At 35.9% G+C, this 26,048-nt stretch overlaps 1 protein-coding gene across 7 annotated transcripts in view; it reads right to left on the bottom strand.

Moving 5' to 3' along the window:
* Nucleotides 1–1,474: 1,474 nt before the first annotated feature.
* LOC590989 (unconventional myosin-IXAa) overlaps nt 1,475–26,048 on the bottom strand; it is a 128,364-nt gene continuing 103,790 nt past the window's right edge. For all 7 annotated transcript variants that reach the window (XM_030976739.1, XM_030976737.1, XM_030976736.1 and 4 more), the window contains 3 exons: nt 21,166–21,289; nt 12,182–12,327; nt 1,475–5,786 (listed from right to left, as the gene is read on the bottom strand). In XM_030976739.1, the coding sequence (XP_030832599.1) occupies nt 5,366–5,786; nt 12,182–12,327; nt 21,166–21,289 (691 nt within the window). In that variant the 3' untranslated portion in view covers nt 1,475–5,365. The remainder of the gene's footprint in view (nt 5,787–12,181; nt 12,328–21,165; nt 21,290–26,048) is intronic.

Below are 26,048 nucleotides of genomic sequence, written 5' to 3'. Positions count from 1 at the left end.
TATTTTTGTGTATACCTTATTATTTTGTGACACTGGCAAGTCACTATTTGGCGTGGGGTCCAGGGGGCGGAGCCCCAAAAAATCCGGGGTTTTAGGCATTAAATTACCGTCAGATGATCATCTAAGAGGCCGCCGTAGGGCCCTAGGTGGAATCCAGGGGGCAAAGCCCCCGGAAGCTTAGGGGTTTTAGGCATTTAATCACGGTCAGATGAGCATATTTTGATGTCTCGAGGCTCTTGATCCCCGCCGTACCTCGGGCCCTGACATGTAGGAATCTCAAGAATCATATTTTTTGCCTGGTTGTAAATTTAGGAATTTTTTTAATTTTCCAACAAACACGTACAAACGTATAATTTACTAAAAAGTGAGGAAAAATTTCGGAAATTATGTCATTTCAGCATTATTTGTAATACACCATTGTGGAATCAGAAATAAACCACGTTCGAATTTGATTTCCCCCAAGCCCCCCCCCCCCCCCTCTATCAGTACGCCAGTATCTCCTCTTTTCCTTTTTTTTTCTTTCCCTTTCCTTCCTTCTCTCTTATTTTTTTTTTTGATTTGGGGGGGGGGGGGGGGGGGGGTTAACAGCCTGGGAGGCAAGGCCCTTTCGGCCCCCCCCCCCCCCGATTTCCTTCTTCCCCCTTTACTTTTCTTCTTCCTCTTCTTTCTTTCCCTTTTCCCTTTCTCCCTTCTTTTCCTTCTTCTCTCTTTTTTTTTTTTTTTTTGCGGGGGGGGGGGGGGGCCAAGGCCCGCTCGGCCCCCCCCCTGGATCCGCGCCTGTCTATATGTCTGTATACATTGCATGTCTATGTTATGACTAGTCTCAATAACAAGCACTTATCATTTTTTATTAAGTGGTAAAAATCGAATAGCTTGTATCTAGAAAAGTACTCAAACAATAACGTGATCACATGAGTGATCGTTAAGAACCATGATAATCTACAATGCCCTATATACATATAAAGAGTCTCCATACACTATTTACGTCCATTAGTATAATACATCTGATACTTCATTACACGAGATAGAAGGAAAACAATTCAAATGGATAAGAATAATTGATGGTATGTCCTACCTTTTCACAAATTAGCCATGATATACCCAGTATGCAGTACTGATAACTGGCTGTCATACAAGTTGTGATCATTATCATCTTTTCAAATCTAGACAAACTTTAGATTTGTCAAAATTATACTTACAATTCATTCATAAAAAATACACAGTTCAGTGTGAGTAATGCCTCTACATATAACAATGTCATATTTCATATAAAACTGCAATATTACACCTGTTGAAGTATTACTTAGATAAAAGTATTGTCTTTTAAAAGTCCACTTCTCTTTAGCATACACATTTCAGATATTTAAAAAAAATACACAGTTCAGTGTGAGTAATGCTTCTACATAAAATAATGTCATTAATATAAAACTACAATAGTACACCTGCGAAGTATTACTTTGAAAAAAATATTGTGTCTTTTAAAAGTCCACTTCTCTTTAGCATACACATGTTAGATATTAATAATCGGGTCTATCTAAAAGAGTAAACAATAGGCCTATTTGTTGAATAAAGAGCTCCATCAAGTACCATAATGATAATTCTATGATATGTAACTATGCTAAATGATTTCTGCAATGTGAAGAGAAAAAAAAAGAGTTGTAACTAAAAGTTGTACTACAAGTTCTTAATTTGATTTGTAATTGTATTGAGATTGCACATATTCCCTTATAGCAGGGCAGCTTTCATTTTATATCGAGTTATATTTTGATCCAGAACTACATGATAATAACGATGGTGGCGATGATGATGATGATGATATGGTAGTAGTGGCGATGATGATGATGATGATAATGTATGATCACAACGATTGAGACTAATGATTGTTCACACATTGTCAGTACAGCGGTCCATACATACATGTACAAATGTCTAGGACCATGATAATCTACAATGTAACTTGTAACTTCTATAGTTTGCATGTACAGGTACACATTAAAATATATCTATTCATTTACATGTACATACAACACTGTCATTCAAGCGGTCATCTTAAAGCATTCATTCAAGTCTTAATGTCAAATGGTGATTAGTCTTGTTTTCAAATATATAGGCTCTAAATACCAAGACAAGGAGTAAAATTGTTATTACATTACATTATCTGAGTCAAGATATTACTGAGATATAAAAAAAGAAATCTGAGACTGAGACTGGTATTGCCATATCACTACTAAACAGGTTATGGTCAGCTATGGTACGACATCAGACATCAGACAACAGAAAAAACATGAAATATAGAGAGTTGATTTCTAAATTCTAACAAACTACTTTGGCAAAAGTTCCAGGAAGACGGTGATGAACATATGGTGGGAATGAACAAGTGACCTCAGTCAGTCACAACAACTCTGAACAAATGATCCCCATCATTTATATCCGTTTTACTTTAGAACTGAAATATAGACATTTGTGGTTACACATTCAGATAAGTGTATATGTATATGAAATTTCTGTCCAACCTCAATCTTGCATAAAATATGCTAAGTAAATATTTGTTTTTATCTTTTCAACTCTTGATTAATTTTTAAAGAAGTAATAGCTGATATCTGCAAACAACTTTTATCAACATAAACAGTGAGGGATCATAACTTGACCCCCCTAAAAAAGGGTTCATTTTTACATATGAATGCCCTGAAAATTTACTTATTATTTCCTAGCCGTTTTATAAGGAAATAATATCAACCTTTGAACCATTTAAATATGATGCAAATTCTATGTGAACCATACATTCTCGTCCATGGTTCCAAGTTACATTTTCCTGGAAGTTGAAAGTGCCTTGAAAGGGGGAAAATCATTCCAACAAAATTGTTTTGATGATATAGGGCGTTTCATTTCAAAATTTTAATACATTTGTGAAAAAACAACACAGGGAGAAATCTATTAGTAGTGACTAAAAAGGTAATCATATTTAAATCTCTAAAGTTGTGTGAAAAGTGAAGTATTCTACATAAGAATAACTACACACTCATATTGGCAAGAGAAATCACATGAAAATAAATATGACATACATGTACCGGTATGTGCCTGACTATTGGATACATTACATTATGTAAAGGATATGTTCTTAGAGTTTTGCATACACATACTTGATTATTATTTGTCTGCTGAGGTTTTTAAAAGATAACATCCATTCTTCCTCTCAGCAGATGCTGTTTGAAAGAAATGTGCATAAATATATCATAATAATACTGCGAGTGCACTGTGCACAGCTACATATAAATATACATGTACATGTATGTCTGCTGTTCATTGCACTTCTGTTCCTTTCCAACAGCTCTTTTAAAAAATACGGCTGTCTGACTATCCATAGGCATAGCTCATAGCATTGTTCAATGAAAACAAAACTGATTGACAGGGTATATAGTGTTCAGTGAACAATAAATCTTTTTTTTTTTAGCAGATCATTTTGATTGAACACTGAGTTTCTCAGGATTTTTCTCTACGAATGTATAATCCTGAAATTTGAGTGGAAAATAGTTGGAGGAAGGCTTCATGAGTCCAAATCAACATGAGCTGGGTTGGTTTTTAGAAAAAGCATTGTTATACAAAAGCTTCAGCGCTAGTCTTGGTTTAAACTTTCCTTTAAAACAAAAAAAAAAACTTTCTGACTGGGGGCCCTTTAAGACAGTATTTGAAACAGATTTCTTCTGCTTTGTATGTTCCAAACAACCTTCTTTTTCATTCAACTCTTTCATCTATCTGAGTATGACTATTAAAATGGACTTTTAGCATGGGGGAATATTACAAATGAATGTTTGATCTGTTGGTTGGACTAGCTATGACTACTGTATTCACTAATCAACCTGCCGACAACTTTATTTACATGTAATGTACATGTATTTGTCTTTGTTAACAGCCGGTTTGGTTTAGCTATTTAAAGAGACACAAGTTTGAATTATAGAGCATATATTATGTGCATCTCTGAAGCTAGCAGTCAAGTAGTTCACATCATCACTTTCAATTTCATGTGATTGGGACTTTATATCTAATGCTGTTTTTAACTGCAGTGAGAGAGAAAAAAAAAATTGTGACAAATTGTATGTATGTCCCGTGTATAACAATTATAGTTCACAATAATATTGCTGCAGATGAAATATTTTTAACATAAGAGAGGAGAAGTAAGATGAAGAGAGAGAGAGACAGCGAGAAAGAGAGAGAGAGGGGGGGGGGCTGGGAGACAGAACAGGGGGATGAAAATAAAGATACAAATAGAAAAATAGACGTACAAAAGAGAGAGAAAAAAAAAGACCTCAATAATGTCATGACATTTCTGCTGCATTATACTGTGCACAAATCAAAGGCATATTCTTGGCAATAATGGCACACCCTGCACAAATCAAAGAAATTCAAAATCTATAATGTACCTTGTATATGATAAAGGCAAAACTTTGCAAAGTTTGAAAATCGGACGTCATGAAAATCGCTTGATATACATATAGATTTCAAAATGTACATGGTTTGCAATGGATTTTCTGACAATACTCTCTAGTTTACGTGTAATGACTGTCAAATACCTAACTCACTTTTACGTTCAAATGCAAAATTAGGTCATGGAACTTCATGTTAATGAACATGTATGTCAAAGCTCCATATACTACATGTATTCAAAAAGGTTACAAGATATTAGTCATTATAAACAAGATAAAATACATGTAGAAGAATAGAATAAGTTACATTTTCTCTAATAGATTACATGTACAAAGGACATAACTTTCTAAACTCCTAGCTGAAAATCACTGATCGACTGTTTCAGCATAGAAGATACATGTGGGAAAAGCTTCAATCCAATCATTTTGGGCTTTTGTTTAGATGACGCCTGAACAAAGTAATTAAATGTTAATTCATTTATTCAAGCATTTGAAACAAAGGCATCAGCATTGCCATTTGCAACCATTCTAAACGAGTTAAATCATCTGTTGGTATCTTCTATAATACTGATACAGCATGGGTACATGTAGTTCATCTGAGTTGGAATATACTTCACACCTCGCATCAATATATTAAGAAGACAAAAAGAAGAAAATATAATCAATACATGTATCCTCATTCTCTCTCCTGGAGATGTAGAATGGAATCACATTCACAAGACAGAAACAAGACATATATTTGGCTCGAGGGTAAATGAGTTGCAGTAACTTGAGATATATACAAATCTGCAGAAACTACACAAGACTGTCAAATAAGATGGGCAGAATACTCTGTGTATCAGTCCTCACGTACATCTTTCACACACTCAAATCAATCTGATGAAACTATGACATCACAAAGCATGTCGTATCCTTAACAACATCTTGTAAATTAATAACATTCTTCATACTTCCACGACCGAATCGTCCAGTTTAGCATCAGTTTTCTTGTTATATTTTCCCTTTTTCTTTGGTTTCTTTTCCTTTGATCCTCGTTTCTTTTTAATCTTCTCTTGAGGAGCCTGTGCCTCTGGTGTCGCTGAGGATGGTGATGAGGATGATGCTAGTGCTGCGTCGGCCTCATCTTGGCCCAGAAGCATAGAATAGCGTGCTGGAGGACGTTTCTTCTGCTTCGGTGCCCGATTCTTGTTCAGATGGCTTAGTTTAGAAGGTGAGGCAGGTGTGTCAAAGGTCACTCGTTCCTGATGAACGATGGAGTCCAGGTCATCAACACTGGAAGCATCCAGGTCATCTGCACTTAAATTATCGTCTTCGCTGGCTATCGGACAAACGTTCAGAGTTGAAAGGTCAGCTGTCAGATCATGCCTAGTGGAGAGAGTAAAGATATTTGTTTAAAAAAGGAACAACAAATGCAACCCTTAAATTATCCTCTTGGAATACATGCAATTCTTTAACATCTACTTCAAAATAGAGCATATTATATTTCAACAAAATCTATTCTAAAAATATTGCTTTAATTAAAACGATTTCTGTTAGCTGTGAACCAATCACTCTAGAAATACATGTGTATAAAGGTACATGTATACATGTATCACCCTCTACCATAACATACATCACACCCATGGGAATTGATTTGTATAACTTTAATGAAATGAAACTTACATTTTACATGTGACAGATTTAGTGAAGCAAACAACAAATGTCATTATGAGTCACAAACAGAAAGAAAAGTGAAAGTTAATTACAACTTTATATCACTTCCTTTCCGTCAAACAACATGCACAAAATAGATCAACTCAAACACCAATGCTTCTCCGCAAAAAAACAAAAAAATCCTCCAAAATGAGAACACATTTGGTATACAAGCATCTGAAACTAGAATTTGACTTTTGTATTAAAAGCACAACCTATTGCATGAATGAACTTTCACAAATATTGCAAGGGATTGACATAAGACTGAATACCATTCGCTATAAAATATTCCATATCATGACATGATCGTTTCTGTTTTACGGTACTACTTTGCTGTGCTAATGATACAGCTTGAGCAATGGATGATTTTTAAAACTTTTTATCAGCTTAACCCTATCTAGCTTGGGGGGAGGGCTTCTAAAGCCCCCCCCCCCCCCTCCCCTCTACATTTTTTGCAATAATTTTTCAACGCAAACAAATATTGCGCTGAAGTTGTAATACTTTTTTTCTTTAACGTCTTGCGCATCTTTTGAAACAAATTTTTCAAAAATCGGACCTACCGTTACAAAGTCACGTGACCTTTTGTCTTTGCATGTCAGCCCCAAAATCACTCAAATATACTTTGCAATGGGAGAAAAGAATAAATTATAGCCTTTGTTGTTTTTCCCCCTACTTAAGCCTCCTGATTATGGCTGGATTTTGTGCAACTATGCATTTCTAAAACCTTGGCCTAAACCCTACATAACCTTTACAGTAGATTGTATGAAAATGAGAAGATAATAACAATAATTATCAAGTTAGGCATCTGTGGAACCATTAGATGGTCTTGGTCTACTAGTCTGCTTCAGGATTTCCTATCAACACCATGTAGGGCTATCGCATCGACTAGGTGTGAGAGACGCTTAATTTCCAGGGTTACCTGCGCAAATGCATGCCCGCCATCATCCTCTTTAACGGGCCGCCTAAGACAACACTTACATGTTGCTGGGCAAGGAGAGGGGACGGAGGAAGGGACATAGATAGATAGATACATAGCTTTATATAGAATAAAATCAATTTAATGATTTACCACAATAAATCAATGTATCTACCTATTATTTGCTAGACCAGCACATATAAGAACGGGTGGCATGTCCCAAGTGAAAGGGGATAAATGGCAGACAATGCTGCTCTCAGGGATAAAGTCGTGAACAGTAAATCCCCAGAAGAAACGTCCCCAAGATAAAGAAACGTCCCCGAGATGAAAAGAAGTGAAAGGCGACCCTCAAAAAATCTTCAAGACCGATATCTTGAAAAAGAAAGGTTCTCGGGTGAGGAGGAAGAGCTTGTCGTCCGTACGAAAACTCTTGTTCCTGTCCAAGTACCATTTCAATGCTGTCACCGGGCAACAGACCTTGTCCTCCTTGACCAAAGAGAAGTCAGAGAGAGGGCTGAGGAAAACCACATTTTCCATGGGTTGTCAAAAAGTACAAAAGTTAAAAGTTCCATTCAAAGAAGCCATTATATACATGTATCAGGGATTATCTGGACTTTGATAACGATTTTCATTGTGAAAGTACAGCCAACATGGGTCACTTCCATTTCCAAATGAAAAGGATTTGACATATTTCCTCTTCATAATCAGTGCCACTCAGAAAGACCCTTTGGCAATCACAGTCAGATATCAGTGGTCTGGAGATGAAATCATTTCAAATTAATATAAAGTGGTGGCTAATTCAAAATTCTAAAAAATAGGGATATAGAGTCAATAATAGAGTCAATAATGTGATTTTCCTCTAATAATAATTTATAACAATTGCAAAAGGAATAATTTATATCTCTTTGAAAGACATGGAGAAATAATAACAGAGGGGAGGGGCGAGTGTACACCCAGCTCGAAGACAATCACTTTTGCATTTTTGTCTGCTCAGCACTGGACTTGAACCCACGGGCATGACGATTGTCACGAGAGTCAGACCAACTCCGCCCCCTCCTACACCAAAAGTGAAGTTTAGTATCTTCAAATATCTTATAACATGCGTCACTGAAGAAACAACAATAAAGATAGGCTACCAGCCACAGTAATTTAGAGTTTTCTAGTCTATTTATCAAGATATGCTTACACGACAAATTCCCGCAAAAAGGGACGGAAGGTTGCCAAACAAGACAGTAACATAATAAAATTGTATTTTTTTATTTAAAAAGTCCATCAACCCTTATCATTATCTGAATTAATCGTGCATTAGTGATGTTATCGTATCTGAATGCAAGGGTGATCCCTCAGACTGCAATCTTTGTGATATTCTGCAATGTTTGTGAAAAGTGTATCGACCAAATACGGAAGCATCGTCTGCAAACTTCAAGATGATGCATACAAGATCATCCGGAGCCCGGATGATCTCTTTGAACTCGGAGTTGACAATGTCCAATACGGCGATTTTAAGCTCCATTTCCTTGCCTAGTATGTTTCACTCAATTTTAAGGCTATGTTAGATTCCCGAATATTTCATTATGTTCGATATTAACGAAGACATTAATTTGTTTGATATTGACTCTTTTGAATTAACCCCATTCGAATTTGATAACAGATTATGTTCAAAGTTCCCAAAAGCTTTTACGATTTCTCATATAAATATTAGATCTTTAAATAAGAATATTGATGCCTTAAGATTATTGTATGAAGAATGCATAAAATCAAAATTTCATTTAATTGGATTGTCTGAAGTCTGGAATGTATCTTGTGCAGATATCCTTGGGATAGATGGTTATACTTTGGAAGTGAATTGCCGGGACCCTGGTTTAAGGGGAGGAGGTGTTGGAGTCTATGTTCATTCTTCTTTGAAATATAAAATGTTAAAATATGATATTGACTTTGCTGAATCACTATGGCTTGAGGTTCAGATCGGTGATCGTTCCGTTGTTGTAGGTGTCATTTATAGAAAACCAAACACTGATATTTTCCAGTTTCAAGGGAGTTTATTGTCTGTGTTAGAAAGGATTAAAGTTGATAAAAAGTTGTGTATTTTAATGGGTGATTTCAATATTGATTTGTATAATCCCAGCGTAAATGCTGAAATGTTAGTTACTTCCTTAGTGTGTTTGGGGATACATCAATTAATTAAGACCCTTACGAGGGTAACACCCATGTCAGGTTCCTTAATTGATCATATTTACACAAATATGGGTGCAGATCGCATATGTGCTGGTACAATTGTAACTGACGTTTCTGATCATTTCCCTATATTTGCTATTTTTGAAGATAGCTCAGTAAAATTACAACCACAAGGAGAAGTACGGTATAGAAGTTATAAAAACTATGAGAAAGAACAGTTTTGGGATAGTCTACTCTTGGAATCATGGGAAAATGTATATGAATGTACTGATGTTAATAAAGCATATGATATATTTGTACAATCATTCATAGGTATATGTGATCAATATGCTCCGATTGTTCATCGTCACTCTTCCAGGAGGAAAAATGATAAACCATGGCTGACTAGAGCTATTAAGAAGTCAATTAAAAAGAAACATAAATTGTATGGTAAAGTATTAAAATCAAACTATAGTGAAGATAATTTGAAAAAATATAGGACGTATAGAAATGTTTTAACTACAGTTTTGAGGAATGCGAAGAGGAAATATTATAGTGATGTATTTGAAATGTATAAAGGTGACACAGCGCAAACATGGAAGTCAATAAATAAGCTATTGAAGAGTGGAAACAGTAAAGTAAAAACGTCACATGTAGATAAGCTCTGTGTTGATGATAATGGTAGTAAGAAAGTTGTAACCTCAGGGAAAGAAATATCAGAAGGCTTTAATGATTTTTTTGTGAACGTTGGGCCTAACCTTGCTAAATCTATTAATGGTAATGTTGACGATGTTATTACATTTAAAGGTTATCTTAGTGATGGAATAATTGACTCCATGTTTTGGGAACCAGTTACTCATTATGAGGTACGGGACTATTTATTAACTTTAAATGTAAAGAAAGCTTGCGGCTTTGATGATATTCCAGCCCGATTACTGAAGGATGCTGCTGAAGTAATTGCAAAACCACTATCTTATATTTATAATCAGTCATTATTGAACGGTGTGTTCCCAGATGCAATGAAAGTAGCCAAAGTTACACCAATTTTTAAAAAGGGAGATAAAAATGTCCCAGGCAATTACAGACCTATTTCAGTTTTGCCTCTTTTGGCCAAAATATTTGAGAAATTAGTAAACAAGAGGCTACTTGATTATTTTGAAAGAAATGATGTCTTGTATAAGCACCAGTATGGCTTTCGTAAACATTATAGTACTAAGTTGTCTTTAATTAATTTGGTTAATGATGTGCTTAAATCACTGGATAAGGGCAGTGTAACACTAGGTGTATTCCTAGATTTCCAGAAAGCTTTTGATACAATTGATCACGCAATATTGGCTGGAAAATTAGAACATTATGGAATAAGGGGCCTTCCTCTCCAGTGGTTTAAAGATTATCTTTGTAATAGATTTCAGTTTGTGAACTATGATGGACATAGCTCATTGAAGCAGATAATAACATGTGGTGTTCCTCAGGGTTCTGTGTTGGGACCTACACTGTTTTTGTTGTACATAAACGATTTACCAAACTCAACAAATTATTTTAATTTTAGACTTTTTGCCGATGATTCTAACTTGTTTCATACGTTTCCACCGAGACAGAATTCAATTGATATGGATAATATAGTTAATATGCATCTTGATAAGGTGACCATATGGTGTAAGGTGAATAAACTTACAGTCAATCTATTAAAGACTAATTATTTGTTAATAAGAGGGAGTAGGCAATCAGTAGTGACTCAAGGGGTGCTAAAAATAGCAGAGACTGAAATAACCCAGGTTGATGTTGCATCATTTGTAGGAATTTATATAGGAAACCTCATATCCAAAGGGTTAATAAGTTTATTAGGAAAAGGGTTGGTGTTTTATATAGATTAAGACAGTTTGTGCCAAGGCGTGTTTTGTTGTTACTGTATAAGACGTTAATCCAACCGCATATGACCTACGGAATTGAGGTTTGGGGAAGTAATTATGAAATGAACATGAAGTGTTTATTATTAAGCCAAAAGATGGCACTAAGAGTAATAACGTTTAGTCCAATTAGGACTCATTCACAACCGATATTCCAGGAGCTAAAATTATTGAATGTGTATCAACTCTATAAATTATCTGTTTGTGTTTTTATGTATCAATTATTGAATGATAAATTGCCACAGTCTCTAATTCAGTATTGCTGTTTCATAGAGCACAACTATGAAACTAGACAAAGAGAAAGTAAGAAGTTAAGTGTGCCTAAAGTAAGGACAACGCAAGGTAAATTTTCAATGTCATTCAGAGGCACATGCTATTGGAATGATCTACCCCTTTCTGTAAGGGAGAAAGCATCAGTGTCTTGCTTTCGTAGAACTCTTATATCACAAATGTTAATAGAATAGTTGTTTATAACTTAGAACCAAGGCTCTTGCCTTTTTGTAAATGTTTTGTTATATAATTCTTCATCTTTTATTTAGTGTAAAATACCATAGCTTTGTAAATAAGCACAGAACACATTTACCCTAGATGTAGAATAGTTTGTAGCTTAGGTATGAATTCAATAGTTATTCATATTTATTCATTACATTCTCATTTATTGCTGTGATACTTTTTGTGTGTTAGTGGTACTAGACACGATTAGCATTAAATGCTATTTTCTGGTCCCATTTATCCTTTCAATGTTAATTAATCATTCACATTTGATTGTTATATTGATGTACTTTTTGTTTTGGATAATAAACTTCAAACTCAAACTCAAACTCAAACTCAAACTCAAACTTATATAAACCATGCCTTTTATGCCTTCAACATGTTGTTACATGTATATTGCAGCAATTATTGCAATGGTAGTGGGTTTTTTTACCATTTAAAAAAAAAGTGACATGTTAATTTATGTAATAATTGCAAAATGACTTGGTGAATGGTGAGTATATTATTATCAAGTTAAACACATTTTAATAATAACACAGAAAATAATTGTATATGTAAATCATACTTGTACAAATAATCCCAAAAGAAAGATAACTTACTTTTCTCTTTCTAATGTCCTCATCTGTTCTGTGAGTGCATTCTCTAGCTCATGACTTCCCTCTGATGAGTTTATACTCTGAGCTGCTACCGAGTCTGTGGAGGGCAGATGTCCTGAATCAGCTGATGAGTCTACAGGAGCTTTGATCTGTGTTTCAGGAGAGGGGGGAGGGATAGAATGCGTAGAACCATGATGTTTAGTTTGTTGGCGTTGTTTACATTTATTGCCTTTGTTCATCTTTCGATTGCCACCTTTGTTTTGGGCCTTCTTGAGGGCCTTTGTGTCTGTCTTCTCATTATCAGATTCATGGATCTCCTCACAATTGTTGATATGTTCGTTGACCTTCTCATCAACCTTGCCATTGACCTGGTTGTTGACCTCCTCAGTGACCTGTTCGTTGACCTTCTTTTCGACCTTGCCGTTGACCTGTTTGTTGACCTCCTCAGTGACCTTTGCACTTGACTTCTTTGAAGATTTTTTGTATTTACTACCAGAAGAACCCATGGTTAAAGATCAATCCAGTCTCTTTACTGCACTTGATCAATGTAAAGAAATTGGACACTGCTTAATTGATTGCAACCTCAAAACATTAAGCACCAAGACATACATGTAGATGATTCGCTTTTTACCCATTCCATTTCAAGTTATACAGGAAGAAAGGATACACATGCATATGAATTCACTTGTAGAGCCAAAGCGATAGAGAAACAACACGCTGTAAAATTTCCATTTATCTCCTTTATCCATTTAATGTGACACGAGTGAAATCATTGATGAGTCTAATGAGCATGATATATTCCAAGATCATTATCACCCATGCATAGAAAGAAAATCATTCCACCATAAGGCTCAGATAGAAACAGATAGACACAGACAAACATATATGTAGAACAAGCAAAGAAGAGCTCCTCACATCTGAAACCATCCACTACATATTACATGATGGATAGTGTTCTAAACAGCAGCGATACCAAGCACAGTGAGATATATGGTAAATCAGCCACCCACTCTTTACTACCACTGCTTTATCTATCACTGATGACCCTGCCTACACTCAATCATATGGAATACTGTCTCCTCAACACCTTGTCCTACTACCAGATATTTCCTCTCTCACGCATAACACATCCTTCCTAGAGTGAAGGTCACATGATCAACTATTTGTACATTTTCTTTCTGTCATTGGTTAGGTCCTATATCACATTATGATAGTGCACACATCCTTTTCCTGTTGTTGGTGCATCAACTGGTAGCAGTATTAAACACCTACATATACCGGTACGTGCAAGGTAGAGCCTAGCTGTCTTGAATTCACAGTATTGTCATGACTCATATATAGGGACATGGGGGCATCCCCCTCCCATCCTAAGAGCAACATCCATCTCCATAGATAATCATTGCTGTTCATTGGAATATAATAGAGAAAGCTTTAAACAGTTCCTTTCTCTCTTTGCCCCTCTTCCTATAATCTCTCTCATTTTATCTTCTAATCTCTTTCTTTTATTCCTTTCTTCTCCTCTCTTCCCCTCTATCTCACCTTCCACCCCTTCTCTCTATATCCCCCTCCCTCCCTTTCCTTTCTCTTCTTCTCTTCATTATCTTTCCCCCATGCACTCATCTAGTTAATACATGTACAAAAAGCTTGTACCAACTTCATGTCAAATGAATCTAAAAGTTAAAACATGTTTCCTTCTTATGATTCTTCATTTTACCGTCCCAGTTTGGATTGGATCATTTTAACCCAACATACTTTAGGTACAGTATTGTGAATTTCTTTCCCCTTTGCCTACATCCACTACCATTCCATGTTATGCCCCTTTCTTTTGTTGATGTGCTAACAAGGAAATTACTGTTTCTTTCTATTTTAGACCCATACCCTAACCACTGCTAGACAATAGCGATACAGCATCGTTCACACTTAACACATATTCCGAAGTCTAACTGCACTTTCATAACATTTGAGAAAACTCAGCTAAATAGATATTGTGTAAACATGCTGTTAAAAAAGGATATACACGTAAGGTCCTCTGCCAAATGAATTTTAATTTTCAAGGAATAAATTTCATGCAAGAAATTTTTGTTCTTTTCAGGAGATGCATATATTGGATGTCTTGATGTTAACAGGCCTGATATGTATCACAGTACTGGGAAGACTGTTCTAAAATACAACCTGTCTGACAACTTGTTATTTTTTCTAACTGAATAAAGCATGTTTTTCCTTTATATTAAAGTATCTATGGAATCATAGCCAACCTTGGGTAAGTCGACCTTGACTGAACTGAGTGAAATGTGTCCACTAAGGCACTGAATCTTGGACTTGTGTGTAATGCTACGGTCACAAAGGTTCGTGCGACCGATAATTTCGTACGAATCTCCCTAGCAGTTCGTAATGGCATTTGTGACCGAGGCATAAGTTGCAGAAATATGATTTACACATTTATATGTAATGTACTACATGTACATGTACATGTATGTTGTCCCTAGGCCTAGCATAATTGCCTCGTAGCCCTCAGACACCTTTCCCAGCCGTAAGCGCATGCGTAAAGTCTTGATCACAGCCCCTAACAGCTTGTGTCTGATTTCCAGATCATAATGCAATAATTGAACAAATTTGAAACATAAGGTTATCCTTCTAAACATCAGGGCAATGAAATATCTACCCTACTTACTTTTATGGACATTGAAAAGAGGAATTCTAGGTCATATGAAGCAAAATAGATCGTCCCTCTCTCCCTCTTATCTTCGTAATTGCCATAATCATGAATTTCAGTGGTTCACTAGTCCCCCGCCCCCCCCCCCCCCCCACTCAGTGTTATTTAGGGTACGCATATGCATGTTCCCTCCTTTTGAAAACACCCCCTAATTCCGGTGTGTAAAACGGGCTTTTGTGTAATACGAGCCAGACTTTGGTGCGTGAAAAGTACCCCTTTACCGGACATTTTGGTAACACGCATGGTATCCCTCCGATCACGGAGTGGGGGGGGGGGGATTAGTCTCCGCGTGGTAGCAGTTGTACCAGGAAGTACAGATGAGCTTTTGAGCATCTTATCCAAATTCATCTTTTCCCTTTCAAAAAACGTGTATGGATAAGTTATTCAGTTTCCAATCCCCCAAAAATGACTCCACGGGCATGCCTCATTCCCAACAAACAAGCACACGTTTACAAGTATGAAGTGTTCAGTCGGTGTTCTTTTAAAGGTAATGCAAAGTTTTGGGAAATTTTGAAAATTGGATGGATAGTAACTCTTTAAAATGTTGATATATTTGGATGCCCCTATGGTAGTATTAAGCACTATAGAATTTAACCCCCTGAAATACTTCGGCTTTCGAGATATTGAATAATCAAAATTTACCCCTGCTAAAATTTCAAATATTTCAAATAGTGCCTAAAGCCATTCCATGGTAGCTGCGACCATAACAATCTCAGAATATGCAGTTCTAATATATAATTTCCAAGCGGGAATAGCAAATTGGACGATTGTAAGGAAGGAAAAAAATGTTAAAACTAAAGTAATATCAGTCTCGAGAGGGACTGAAATATTTTGGCAGTTTGTTGTGTTAAGTTTGATTTCAATCATTTTTTTCCTTCAGTTTTCAATATCGAGAGGGAGCTAGACAACAGAGTTTATTATTTACATATTCATTACTTCAGGGGTGATTTTTTTCCCCCTCAACCACGGCCCCCTTGAGTAAAAAAGAAAGAAGAGGATTCGGGGGGGGGGGGGAATGGCATCTAACAACATTCCCCCTTTTGAGTAAGAAAAATTGGGAAATAATAGGGGAAAATAGGGAAGAATAGAGAAAATAAGGGGAAAATTGGGAAAATCAGGATAAAATCAGGGGGGGGGGGGGGGGGGAAAGTGGGTAAAAAAAAAATTATAAACAAAAAAATCAGGAAAAATAAATAAATTGGGAAACCGATTTAAATCGGGTTTTATCAGGCCTGTTACTTAAGACTCTATTTCAACCGCGACAACGATCATTGAATATTGTAAAATCGCTTATGCTTCCAACATGTTTATTTGAACCAAATTCATGACCCCATACCAAAACTTTGTAATACCTTCAAGTTTTAATTTCTTCTTCCATTAGTATCATTGAACTATTTTGGCAGTTTGTTGTGCTAAGTTTGATTTCAATCAATTGTTTTCCTCCTGTTTTCAATATCAGTACTTGAGAGATCTAGGCTGGTACAACAGAGAGAGAGAGAGATGCTGGAGAGAGAGATGCTGGAGAGAGAGAGAGAGAGAAGAACGGAGGAGCATGCGCCGCAAATCTGGAGTACAAAGGTGTATTGTGTAATCAAAATCATGGCATGGCATGTGATCGATTGTACATTACTGTCTTACTTGACTTTCCGAATTCCAATATGCTTTCTCTTTGTAACTGTTTTGGGAATTGGGTTGATTATTCCTCTATAAAAAAATATTTGTATTAACTTCTTCTGATCTAATAGATGAATACAGGTCTAATTTCACACAATTATCACTCAAGACAGAAATACTATGAATTAAAAATAATTCATCAATATCTATGGTATTAATTGGGTAAATTCTCCATCATTTGATATCAGTTTTCTAAATATCTGCACTTCCAATTCAAAAGCCATTATTTTATATTGTTGTTGATTTATTTATTTCCATTGGGAAGGCTGAATAGAATCCCAACAGAATACAGGGCTTATATAGATATATCAATATCTCTCTACAAACAATAATTTATTGATCTTATTTGCAAAATATTAATACAATTTTCTTTTTTTTTAAAGGGTAAAACGTACCTGTCTATAGATACATTTACATACATATGTATTAGCTGCCATGTGTGCACATGTCATGCTATTGTGAAATCTGGAAATATAATTATATTCATGGCCTTTGCAATCCAGAAAACTTGCAAATGCTAGTTCAGAAACTGTGCTTTAATGGCAGTGTCTTAACATAGAGTGATCTCATGAAACTCTTCAGCTCTCCTTACATGAACAAAGCTGGAAAAGGCTGGCAAGTAAGAGATACAATGATAACAAGGCAATTCTGAAATCGTATACTATTAGCCTACTAAGCCTCATATATAATTATTTTTTCACTATGATGACATAGAGGGTAGCTACAAGTTTTTCTCTCTAAGAAATAACAGCTGGACAAACAACTATTTCCTTCATTAGAGTGACAAAGAGCGTGTTGAAATGACGATTTGGGCTGAAAAAACCTTGTACAACTTTTGGTTTGTATTACACTCAGGAAATCGCACTGTCAGACCAGATCTATACAACAGAGCAAGGCCTCCATTTCTCTTGGAATTGGTGCAGGAAAATGTTTTAGTGTTTATCCTATTGGGGTAATATTATACAAACAACGCACGGCCCAGCGTGCGATAGGGGTAAATGCATGCACGCGAGGTTTCTTTAGATTGATGCCACCTCTGTGCACGAGGCGATTCTACCTTAGCTTTTTTGTAGCTTCCTTAGGGGGGGAACTTGAATTCATGTCGGGCAGAAGAAAAGAGGAAGTACATGTATTTGCGCGGGCATGGTCATATATAGGGGATTAGGTGAGGAGTTTTGCAGCTGTTGCAGGGGCAACAAAGGTCCAAAGAACTTTTTTCAGTTACTGGGGACAATTCTAATTGGCATTAGAATAGCAATTATGAAATACATAGCTAAGTAAAGAGATAATTTGTCAATTCTATTTTAAAGTAGATATTCATTGAATTTAATAACTAATTTTATGTTCATTATTGCAAAGTTGAAACTTTGATTCGACAAGGTTATCAAAATTCAATGCTTGGAAACATTTGAAGTAATGATTATTATAAATTACAAAACGCTTAAATACAGCCACGGCATAGCACCTGAAGAGCTCTCCGAATGCTGCTGAGATGTGTGAGATCACAGTATGGACATGATTTGCACAAGCAGACGATGTCCCATGACATCTCACACATTTTCAGAGCCTGTGTTTTCATCTTTTCTTGAGTTCTTTCTCTTACTTCAGTACCGTCGGGCTAAATTTATAATCTATTGCCTCACTCTAAACCCCGCGCATGGTTTTATTTTGATCACAAATGCAGCGATACAAAAATAAAGGAATCTGTCGCTTGTAAACAAAATAAGACACCACTGTATATTCAGCTGCACCCACCGTGGTATGTTCGGCGTTCCAAGAGGGAACAAATGCCGCCCTTAGTATCATTCCGGGGGTTTTTCAATTTGAAAGTCTGGTTTCTTTGATTGTTAATTAACCCCTATCCTGTGTATTTACAGGCAAAAGATTTTAGTTATCAGAATCGGGTCATATCCCCTTTTGAATGGTTTGACATGCCATTACATTTATATACACTAAACTCATACATGCCAACATTTGAAAATCAGAAATCTGTACAAATTATGCTATTTTCAAAAAAAAAGAGGAACAATCCTAACTCTCCTATTCAATACTACAGACAAATTTGTACAGGAAGAGGAACACCTGCATTAAAATGATAATTATCTTCTCCCAAAAAGAGGAATGTTCCTCTTTAATCTGAACAGTTGGCATGTATGTAAACTCACTATAATTTTGACAAATAATAGCTTTGCAATTATGTTCATTCTTTATGGGATGTCGTCTGCTTGGGCAGTATTGGTCCATATAGTGACGTCATTAAAACATCATTATTTTCCGGCGAATCTCTCGTATATCCCAGCTGCTATGGAGGTGGTTGTATTTGTATTTTTATAAATCACCCGATATGTAGTTGACCTAAAACTTGTACGATGGCCATCGGTTAGCTTACCAGTTTCTAGGGATACATTAGTTGACATATTTGTGATTTTCTTTGAATTTCACCTTTAAACATCCCCTCACCATGTAGAATCATACTAGTACATTAACACATCATTGCTAGTACCATAACTAACGTTGTATAAACCGCCCTCGTGTATTAACCGCACCCCTTTTTTTCGCCCTTAAAAAAAAAAAATAATAATGTAAGATCATTGATGTAAATTAAAAAACAGTAGGGGACCTAGGATAGAACCTTATGGTACACCATGTAATAGAAGAAAAATTGGAGGAATTATTATAAACTACATATTGAGAGCTATCAGAAAGATTACTTTCAAACCAAGATGACAGACAAACTTGAGTGTTGTTCTAGTTTCCGAATGGTGAGTCAACACACCGATTACCGAGCCGGGAGACATTGCCAGGCATAGCGTCAGGTGGAGGGGCATAAATTGAAACTTAAAAAAAAAAAAAAAATTGGTGTACCGTGTATAATCCGCACCCCGACTTTGAATTTTATTGGCAGCAAATAGGTGCGGTTAATACACCGTTAATTACGGTATTACATAAATTAGGCAGAAGATGAATCAGTTGATAAGACCAAATAGTAATTCCACTAGCCTTTACCCAATTAACTGGAAAAGGGACCCAGATGTTTCGGAGTCCCATGTAATGAAGCCTGAAAAGCAGAAAGAGACTAAGATTGAGGCAAAATCCTGTTATTTTTATCAGTACAAATCAGATGAACCAGGCAGGATGGGCAATACTTTATACAAAGCCAGGAAAAGGAAACATTGTTATCAGGTAGGTCCACAACTATGCAACAATGTTGATCAAAGAATGACACAATATTGTTCCATTGAAAAGAGACTAAAGATTCATATACACTGTACTTCATTCAATCAATCTCTAATTTCTCTTTGTTGCCCCCTCCCCCCCCCCCCCCATCACGCATACAAATTATCAGTCAATTTTACATCCACCTAATAAATATCGTTTGTAGACAATCTTTATTGCCTCAATCAAGATATTTTATGCTAAATATATTACTCATTGCGGATATACATGAAGTATCGAAAATAATAGGCCTTGTCCGTTATTGTTCTGATTATTTGATCGGTCCACCCGTAGAGTATAAAACACGCTTGCTTACAAAAATATTTATCACCTGACGAAGTATAGCAGTGGCACACGAAACGTCGTGATCTTTCAGATCCCTTGTTGACCATACATTGCGAGACAAACGAATGTCACTAGCGATATTATTTTCAATAAGATATTTTATGTTCAGCCTTTTCAATTTGTTCCAAGCAAAATGCCAAAATGCCCATCACTATCACACTATGCCACACTCAATCTTTGATATCACTTTCAAATAACATTGCATGTAATGCAAGGCAAAAGCAAAAGGAATAATGATTTAGAACTTTTAACCACCAATTGCAGGAAATGAGCGTCAACTGATTTTCAAAAAAACTGATGATCTCATGCTGCAATCCATTATGCTAACCACAAAGTCATTGTCTTTCTTCATGAAGTACAATAATGAAGTTCATTCTATTACTTTGTTACAAAGATATTTCAAGCACAGGCAGAGTATTCAATTCTATCTGACCACAAAATACGTCATCAGTCACATGCTTGATACACAATCAATCACAATGGTTGAGCTGATAAAAAATTCTAATATTGGAAAAGTCTTCATAACCGTGTGGCCCATGTGTATTTCTCTGAATCTGAACCACAACATGAAGTAACCACAACAATCCTGCCAAACTGGATAACCATTCTCATGTATCAGTTAAAATATAAAAAACACCATGTTCTTTACACTATTACATCATTCTCTATTATATCACTATTTATCACTTCATTACATGTCATTTATACATGACTAATATGAAAGACAATTTTTTTCCCCTTCCATATCTGTTTAATCTCACACATTTATACATATAAATAAGAATTTTCTTAAATTAATTTTGTATGTACTGTACAAGTGTACATGTAAGTGTCTGTAAGATAAGTATATGAAATATGTCTCAAAAAGCTATCTACCGGTAACATAAAAATAGATGTTTATTAAAAACAATTTTACACTAAATACCAAGAATTAAATTGATGGAATGAAAATAATAAAACAATGACATTACTTCTACCACTGTAATCATAGTTCATATACAATACAAAGTACAATTACAAATAATGATTGTGTACTTACCAATGAGTTACGTATATCTGTTAAATGCAGTGAGGCTGAGTTAAAAGCTCGTTCTATAGTTGATATATCATGCAAGGCTCTCTTCATCTTTAACATCTTCTCATGGATAATGATCTCAAGACATCTACCAATAAAATCAAAGAAAATGGTCAGTTTGGTTTCGACAATGCAGATACCATATTTGTGAATATTTAATTTCAAAGTATTTTCTAAACAACCTCACAAAAACTAGAAATCATCTTCAATAAAAACCAGAACTCTCATTTGCACAAAGTGACCTGTGTTATATAAAGCACACATGGTGCCATTCTTTCTATGCCCCTATACAATTTCCTCCAAAATCGTTTGGCACATGTCATTTATTTGTAATCTTGAACATTCATTGTAAGTTTTGTTGGATTCTGTGAGAATTTGTTTTCTATCATTACTAGAAGTCAAACTAATCTTTAAGGCTTGTTAAGAATGTGACACAGCAAAACTACTGCGTTTTTTTAATGATGGCGTAAATTTTAATACTATGGAGCCTAGTGAATAAGAGCAAGTCCTTTGTTGCACACAATTACACATGCTAAAAAATGTGGCTTTTTGTGTCGGTTTACCGCGCCATATCTGACAAGCCTTTATGAACCAGAGAATCAAACACCCTAAAATACAACCCCTAGATTTTTAATTTTTAATCAGTGATTGAATTTTTACATAAAACTAGTTTTGTCACTGATCATATTGAAATATTATCACAAATATGTATTCGATTTTTGCTCTATTGATTTAAAAAAAAACATTTCAATATCTACTGGTATGTTATTTGAATATGAATACACAGTGTCACTCAAAACTCTTATTACATACAATACATGATATGAACTCCTCTAAAAATGTAATTATGTACAGGGGAAATTTCCCCATTTCTCATTTCATTAGGCTGACCATAAACCCTCAGATGATATAGAATTTATTTTTAAAAATTAGGCCTGAGTCAAACCGTTTAACCGACGGTTAAACGACCGCATTCATCAAAACCGTTTGGCATTTCTCGCTCCGTTTAACCGTTATTTGTTTACATTTTGGAATGTGCTAATAGCCGATAATAAAGATAATCAAAGGAACCACAGTGTAATGTTACACCCTGGCAGCTGGGCGCCAGTTGTCTGGCAGCAGTAATCTCTATTCTATGAATGAATTTGTAACCAACCATGCGCCCTTCTCTCTTAATCTCACCCTCTTTATTTCCCTTCTCTCTGTGTTCATCGCTCATGTACCTTTTCTTATTGTTGCACTTTCAGACAGTCAGTTCCTCTCACTTCCCTTCTCTCCGAGTCTCTTTCTCTCTCTCTCAATATTAATATCAATCCCTTGCCGACTCGGCCCCCCTTAAAATTGTATAAATAAAATACAAAAATAATGATAACAATAATAATTGCATTTTTAGAAATATTAATCAACAAATCAACAAAGTCTTGGACATTGTGAGTAATTTAAGTTTTTGATCATTCTTCAATTCACAGCCACCCTTTCTCTAGCCTTTTGACAAGGCCTCGTGACTCTGGCTAACCGGCTGAGATGAGTCTAGATACCCGGAGTGAACGCGCGACCGAGTGACGAATGTCACGAGGCCTTTTGGAAATTAGGTTTCACTGCTCTGCATGAATTATTCATAGACACATATTAGCATGCCAATACACCTACTTTGGATTTATTGACCAATCATAACGGCGATCTCCCAGTTGGCTTCGTTCGTGATTCGTTCCATGTAGAGGTCAGTGGTCTTAGCACGTACGTAATAGTTAATAGTAGGTCCATGTTCGTACTACGTAGAGTTTACTGTGTGAGTGTGTGTGTGTGTGTGTGTGTGTGTGTGTGTGTGTGATGGATACTATATGCTGACGTCGTGCGAGGATACGTTCGCTGATTGGACGTTCCATTTTCTGAAGCGATTTCCAGTCGGAAACAATGGTTAACATAAGAAATCCAAACCAGATTGATAAAGGCTACATGTACTTGGAAGGGCTTCTCGCTCTCTCGTTCACTCAGGTTTTCGCGATTAGTCTCGTACCCTTTCTCATGTTCTATCTCACTTGTCTTACTTCTTCACTCTCTCCATGGTCCATGCAGGGACATGCTCTGTCACACACACACGTACACACAACACAATCCACCTCAAACATCGGCGCCCAAATACACTGTACAAACTTTCATCATACACACACACATATGGCGAACATGTGGCTTTTTGACCTCGCACTGAACTGGGTCCATGACTCCATGCACTTCGGTCACCAACCTGTAATTTATGCTGGTATCAAACTCCACCCACATACCTAGAGATGCTTCCTGATTGGTCACTAACATTGATCAGCTCATTGCTGGGTGTATCTTGGGTGTGTGTGATCAAGGAGGATACACAAGCTGGTATCTCTTTGGTGTGATACACACATCCACATTCATACAGCAATGATACATGCAAACATGATTGCAGAGGCATATATAAACACATCACAGATCAAGCCATCTTCACATCGACTTTACCTCAATATTATTGTTTAAGGTAACTTTGCAAGGCTTATCATGATATCAGATGACGAATAATAAGATATGTTTATGTTGTTTGTTATGGTCTCTGTTTACTGGGTTGACCCAGTTTGTGATGCTCAGCCCAACGGGCTGAAGACCAGCAGGTGTTCCATTCAGCTACAGCACTATTACAAATTCATGTATTTTCATAACGGTTAAACGAAACCGCCCATATACTTTTAACGGTTAGACGTTTAGCACAAACATCGTAATGACTCAGGCTTAAAACAAGGGAAACGCTCTCGGCGGTCTCGCCTGCATAACGCAATTCAATATGATAAACCAGAACGTCAATGACGTAGCGCTCATCCTCATCTCTCAACAACAAATATTGTAAATTTTATGTGGTATACTTTTGAACTGGTCAAAAAATAAAAATTTGATGCCCTGGAAGGGACATAATTTCATTTCATTTGCATAAAGTACCATAAATAATCAATGGAGCAAAATCTCACAATTCTGTGTAGAACTTTAGTGAACCAAAGTTAGCTCTAGGATATAAAGCAAACCAAATCAAAATCGGTCGAGAAATGAAGGAGAAGAAGCCTTTTTTGTGATTTTGAATAAATTTGCATAAATTAGCATAGATAATGAATTTCACGATTCTGTGTAGAAATTTTAAATCCCCCTCCTAGCCCTATCATATGAAAAAATCAGAATCAAAATTGGTTGAAAAATAACGAAGAAGAAGCATTTTGAAAATCTTAATGTTGATGCCACAACAAAGTCTAAGTTTGTTAACCTTAAATGACCTTTGACCTTAACTTAGTGACCTGAAATTCTACTCACATGATTGGGGAGACTTGATAACCCTATAGTCCAAGTTTCATTGACTAAGAACTTATACTTTCAAAATTATATCAAAAATTCAAAAACTTAACCTTATGGCCCGGTCCCACTGCACTTACGGATGCAAAGAGGATGTAAAACGTAAACAAAATCTTGCCATCCGTTGGAAAACGCTATGCATCCGTTGTGTACTCATTGCATACGTGTTTCATACGCTCTATCCATCGGGCATCCGTCCACTGTAATTTCATCCGCGCAAAAAGTTTTGAGCTGCACAAAACTTTTAGAACGGAGGAACTTTCCGCCGTGTACGATGTAAATCCGCGACAAATACGAGCAACAAACGTTCTATGTCCGTTATCATCCGTTCAACGTCCGCTGTATCCTCTCTGCATCCTCGCAACTCACATCCGCTGCAGCTGTAAACGGAAAGAGGGAGTAAAGATAAGGTACGTGGAACGTCTATACATCGTTAGTAGCACGGAAATAGAAAGGATGTAAGCGTATGCATCTCGTATAGAAAGTATTCAAAACGGACAAAGCGTTTGTATCTGGGATGTATCTCGTATATTTAGGATGTCTAGAGTATGTAGAAGGACACCTAGCGGACAACCGATATTTTGTATGAAAAGGGGGAGAAAATCATCTGGATCTTGGTATGAGTCGAGCAGCCGTGGTGTACAGACCTCATCACCCTTGGTCTTGGTCTTCAACATCATCATCAATTGTTCTCCACCATGGATGATCAAAGATTCCATATGATAGCTGCACTCATTCAACAGCAGAACCACAACCTGTTCAGACTGTATCAAACAAAAAAATGCAAAGTTTTAACCATTTTTTCAAAGTTTTTACCAACACTTTATTGAGTAAACAAAAAAATGCAAAGTTTTAACCATTTTTTCAAAGTTTTTACCAACACTTTATTAAGTAAACAAAACATTTGTATAAGTAAACAATTCTGCTCACAAGTGTTCACAACAAGTGTTTCAAAGTTTTTACCAACACTTTATTAAGTAAACAAAAAGGTATGCAAAGTTTTAGCAATTTTTTCAAAGTTTTTATCAACACTTTACAAAGTAAAAAACATTTTTATAAGTAAACAATGCTGCTCACAACAAGTGTTTCAAAGTTTTTACCAACACTTTATTAAGTAAAAAAATAAAAAAATGCAAAGCTTTAGCCAATTTTTCTAAATGTTTACCAACACTTTATTAAGTAAACAAAACATTTGTATAAGTAAACAATGCTGCTCACAAGTGTTCACAACAAGTGTTTCAAAGTTTTTACCAACACTTTATTAAGTAAACAAAAAGGTATGCAAACTTTTAGCCATTTTTTCAAAGTTTTTATCAACACTTTACAAAGTAAAAAACAATTTTATAAGTAAACAATGCTGCTCACAACAAGTGTTTCAAAGTTTTTACCAACACTTTATTAAGTCAACAAAAAAATGCAAAGTTTTAGCCAATTTTTCAAAGTTTTTGCCAACACTTTATTAAGTAAACAAAACATTTTTATAA

Source organism: Strongylocentrotus purpuratus, unplaced genomic scaffold (assembly GCF_000002235.5).
Source record: "Strongylocentrotus purpuratus isolate Spur 01 unplaced genomic scaffold, Spur_5.0 spur5_scaffold_9, whole genome shotgun sequence".
Taxonomy (NCBI): Eukaryota; Metazoa; Echinodermata; class Echinoidea; order Camarodonta; family Strongylocentrotidae; genus Strongylocentrotus; species Strongylocentrotus purpuratus.
The sequence above is the reverse complement of the archived record's forward strand: the minus strand, read 5'-3'. Positions and strand labels throughout refer to the sequence as shown.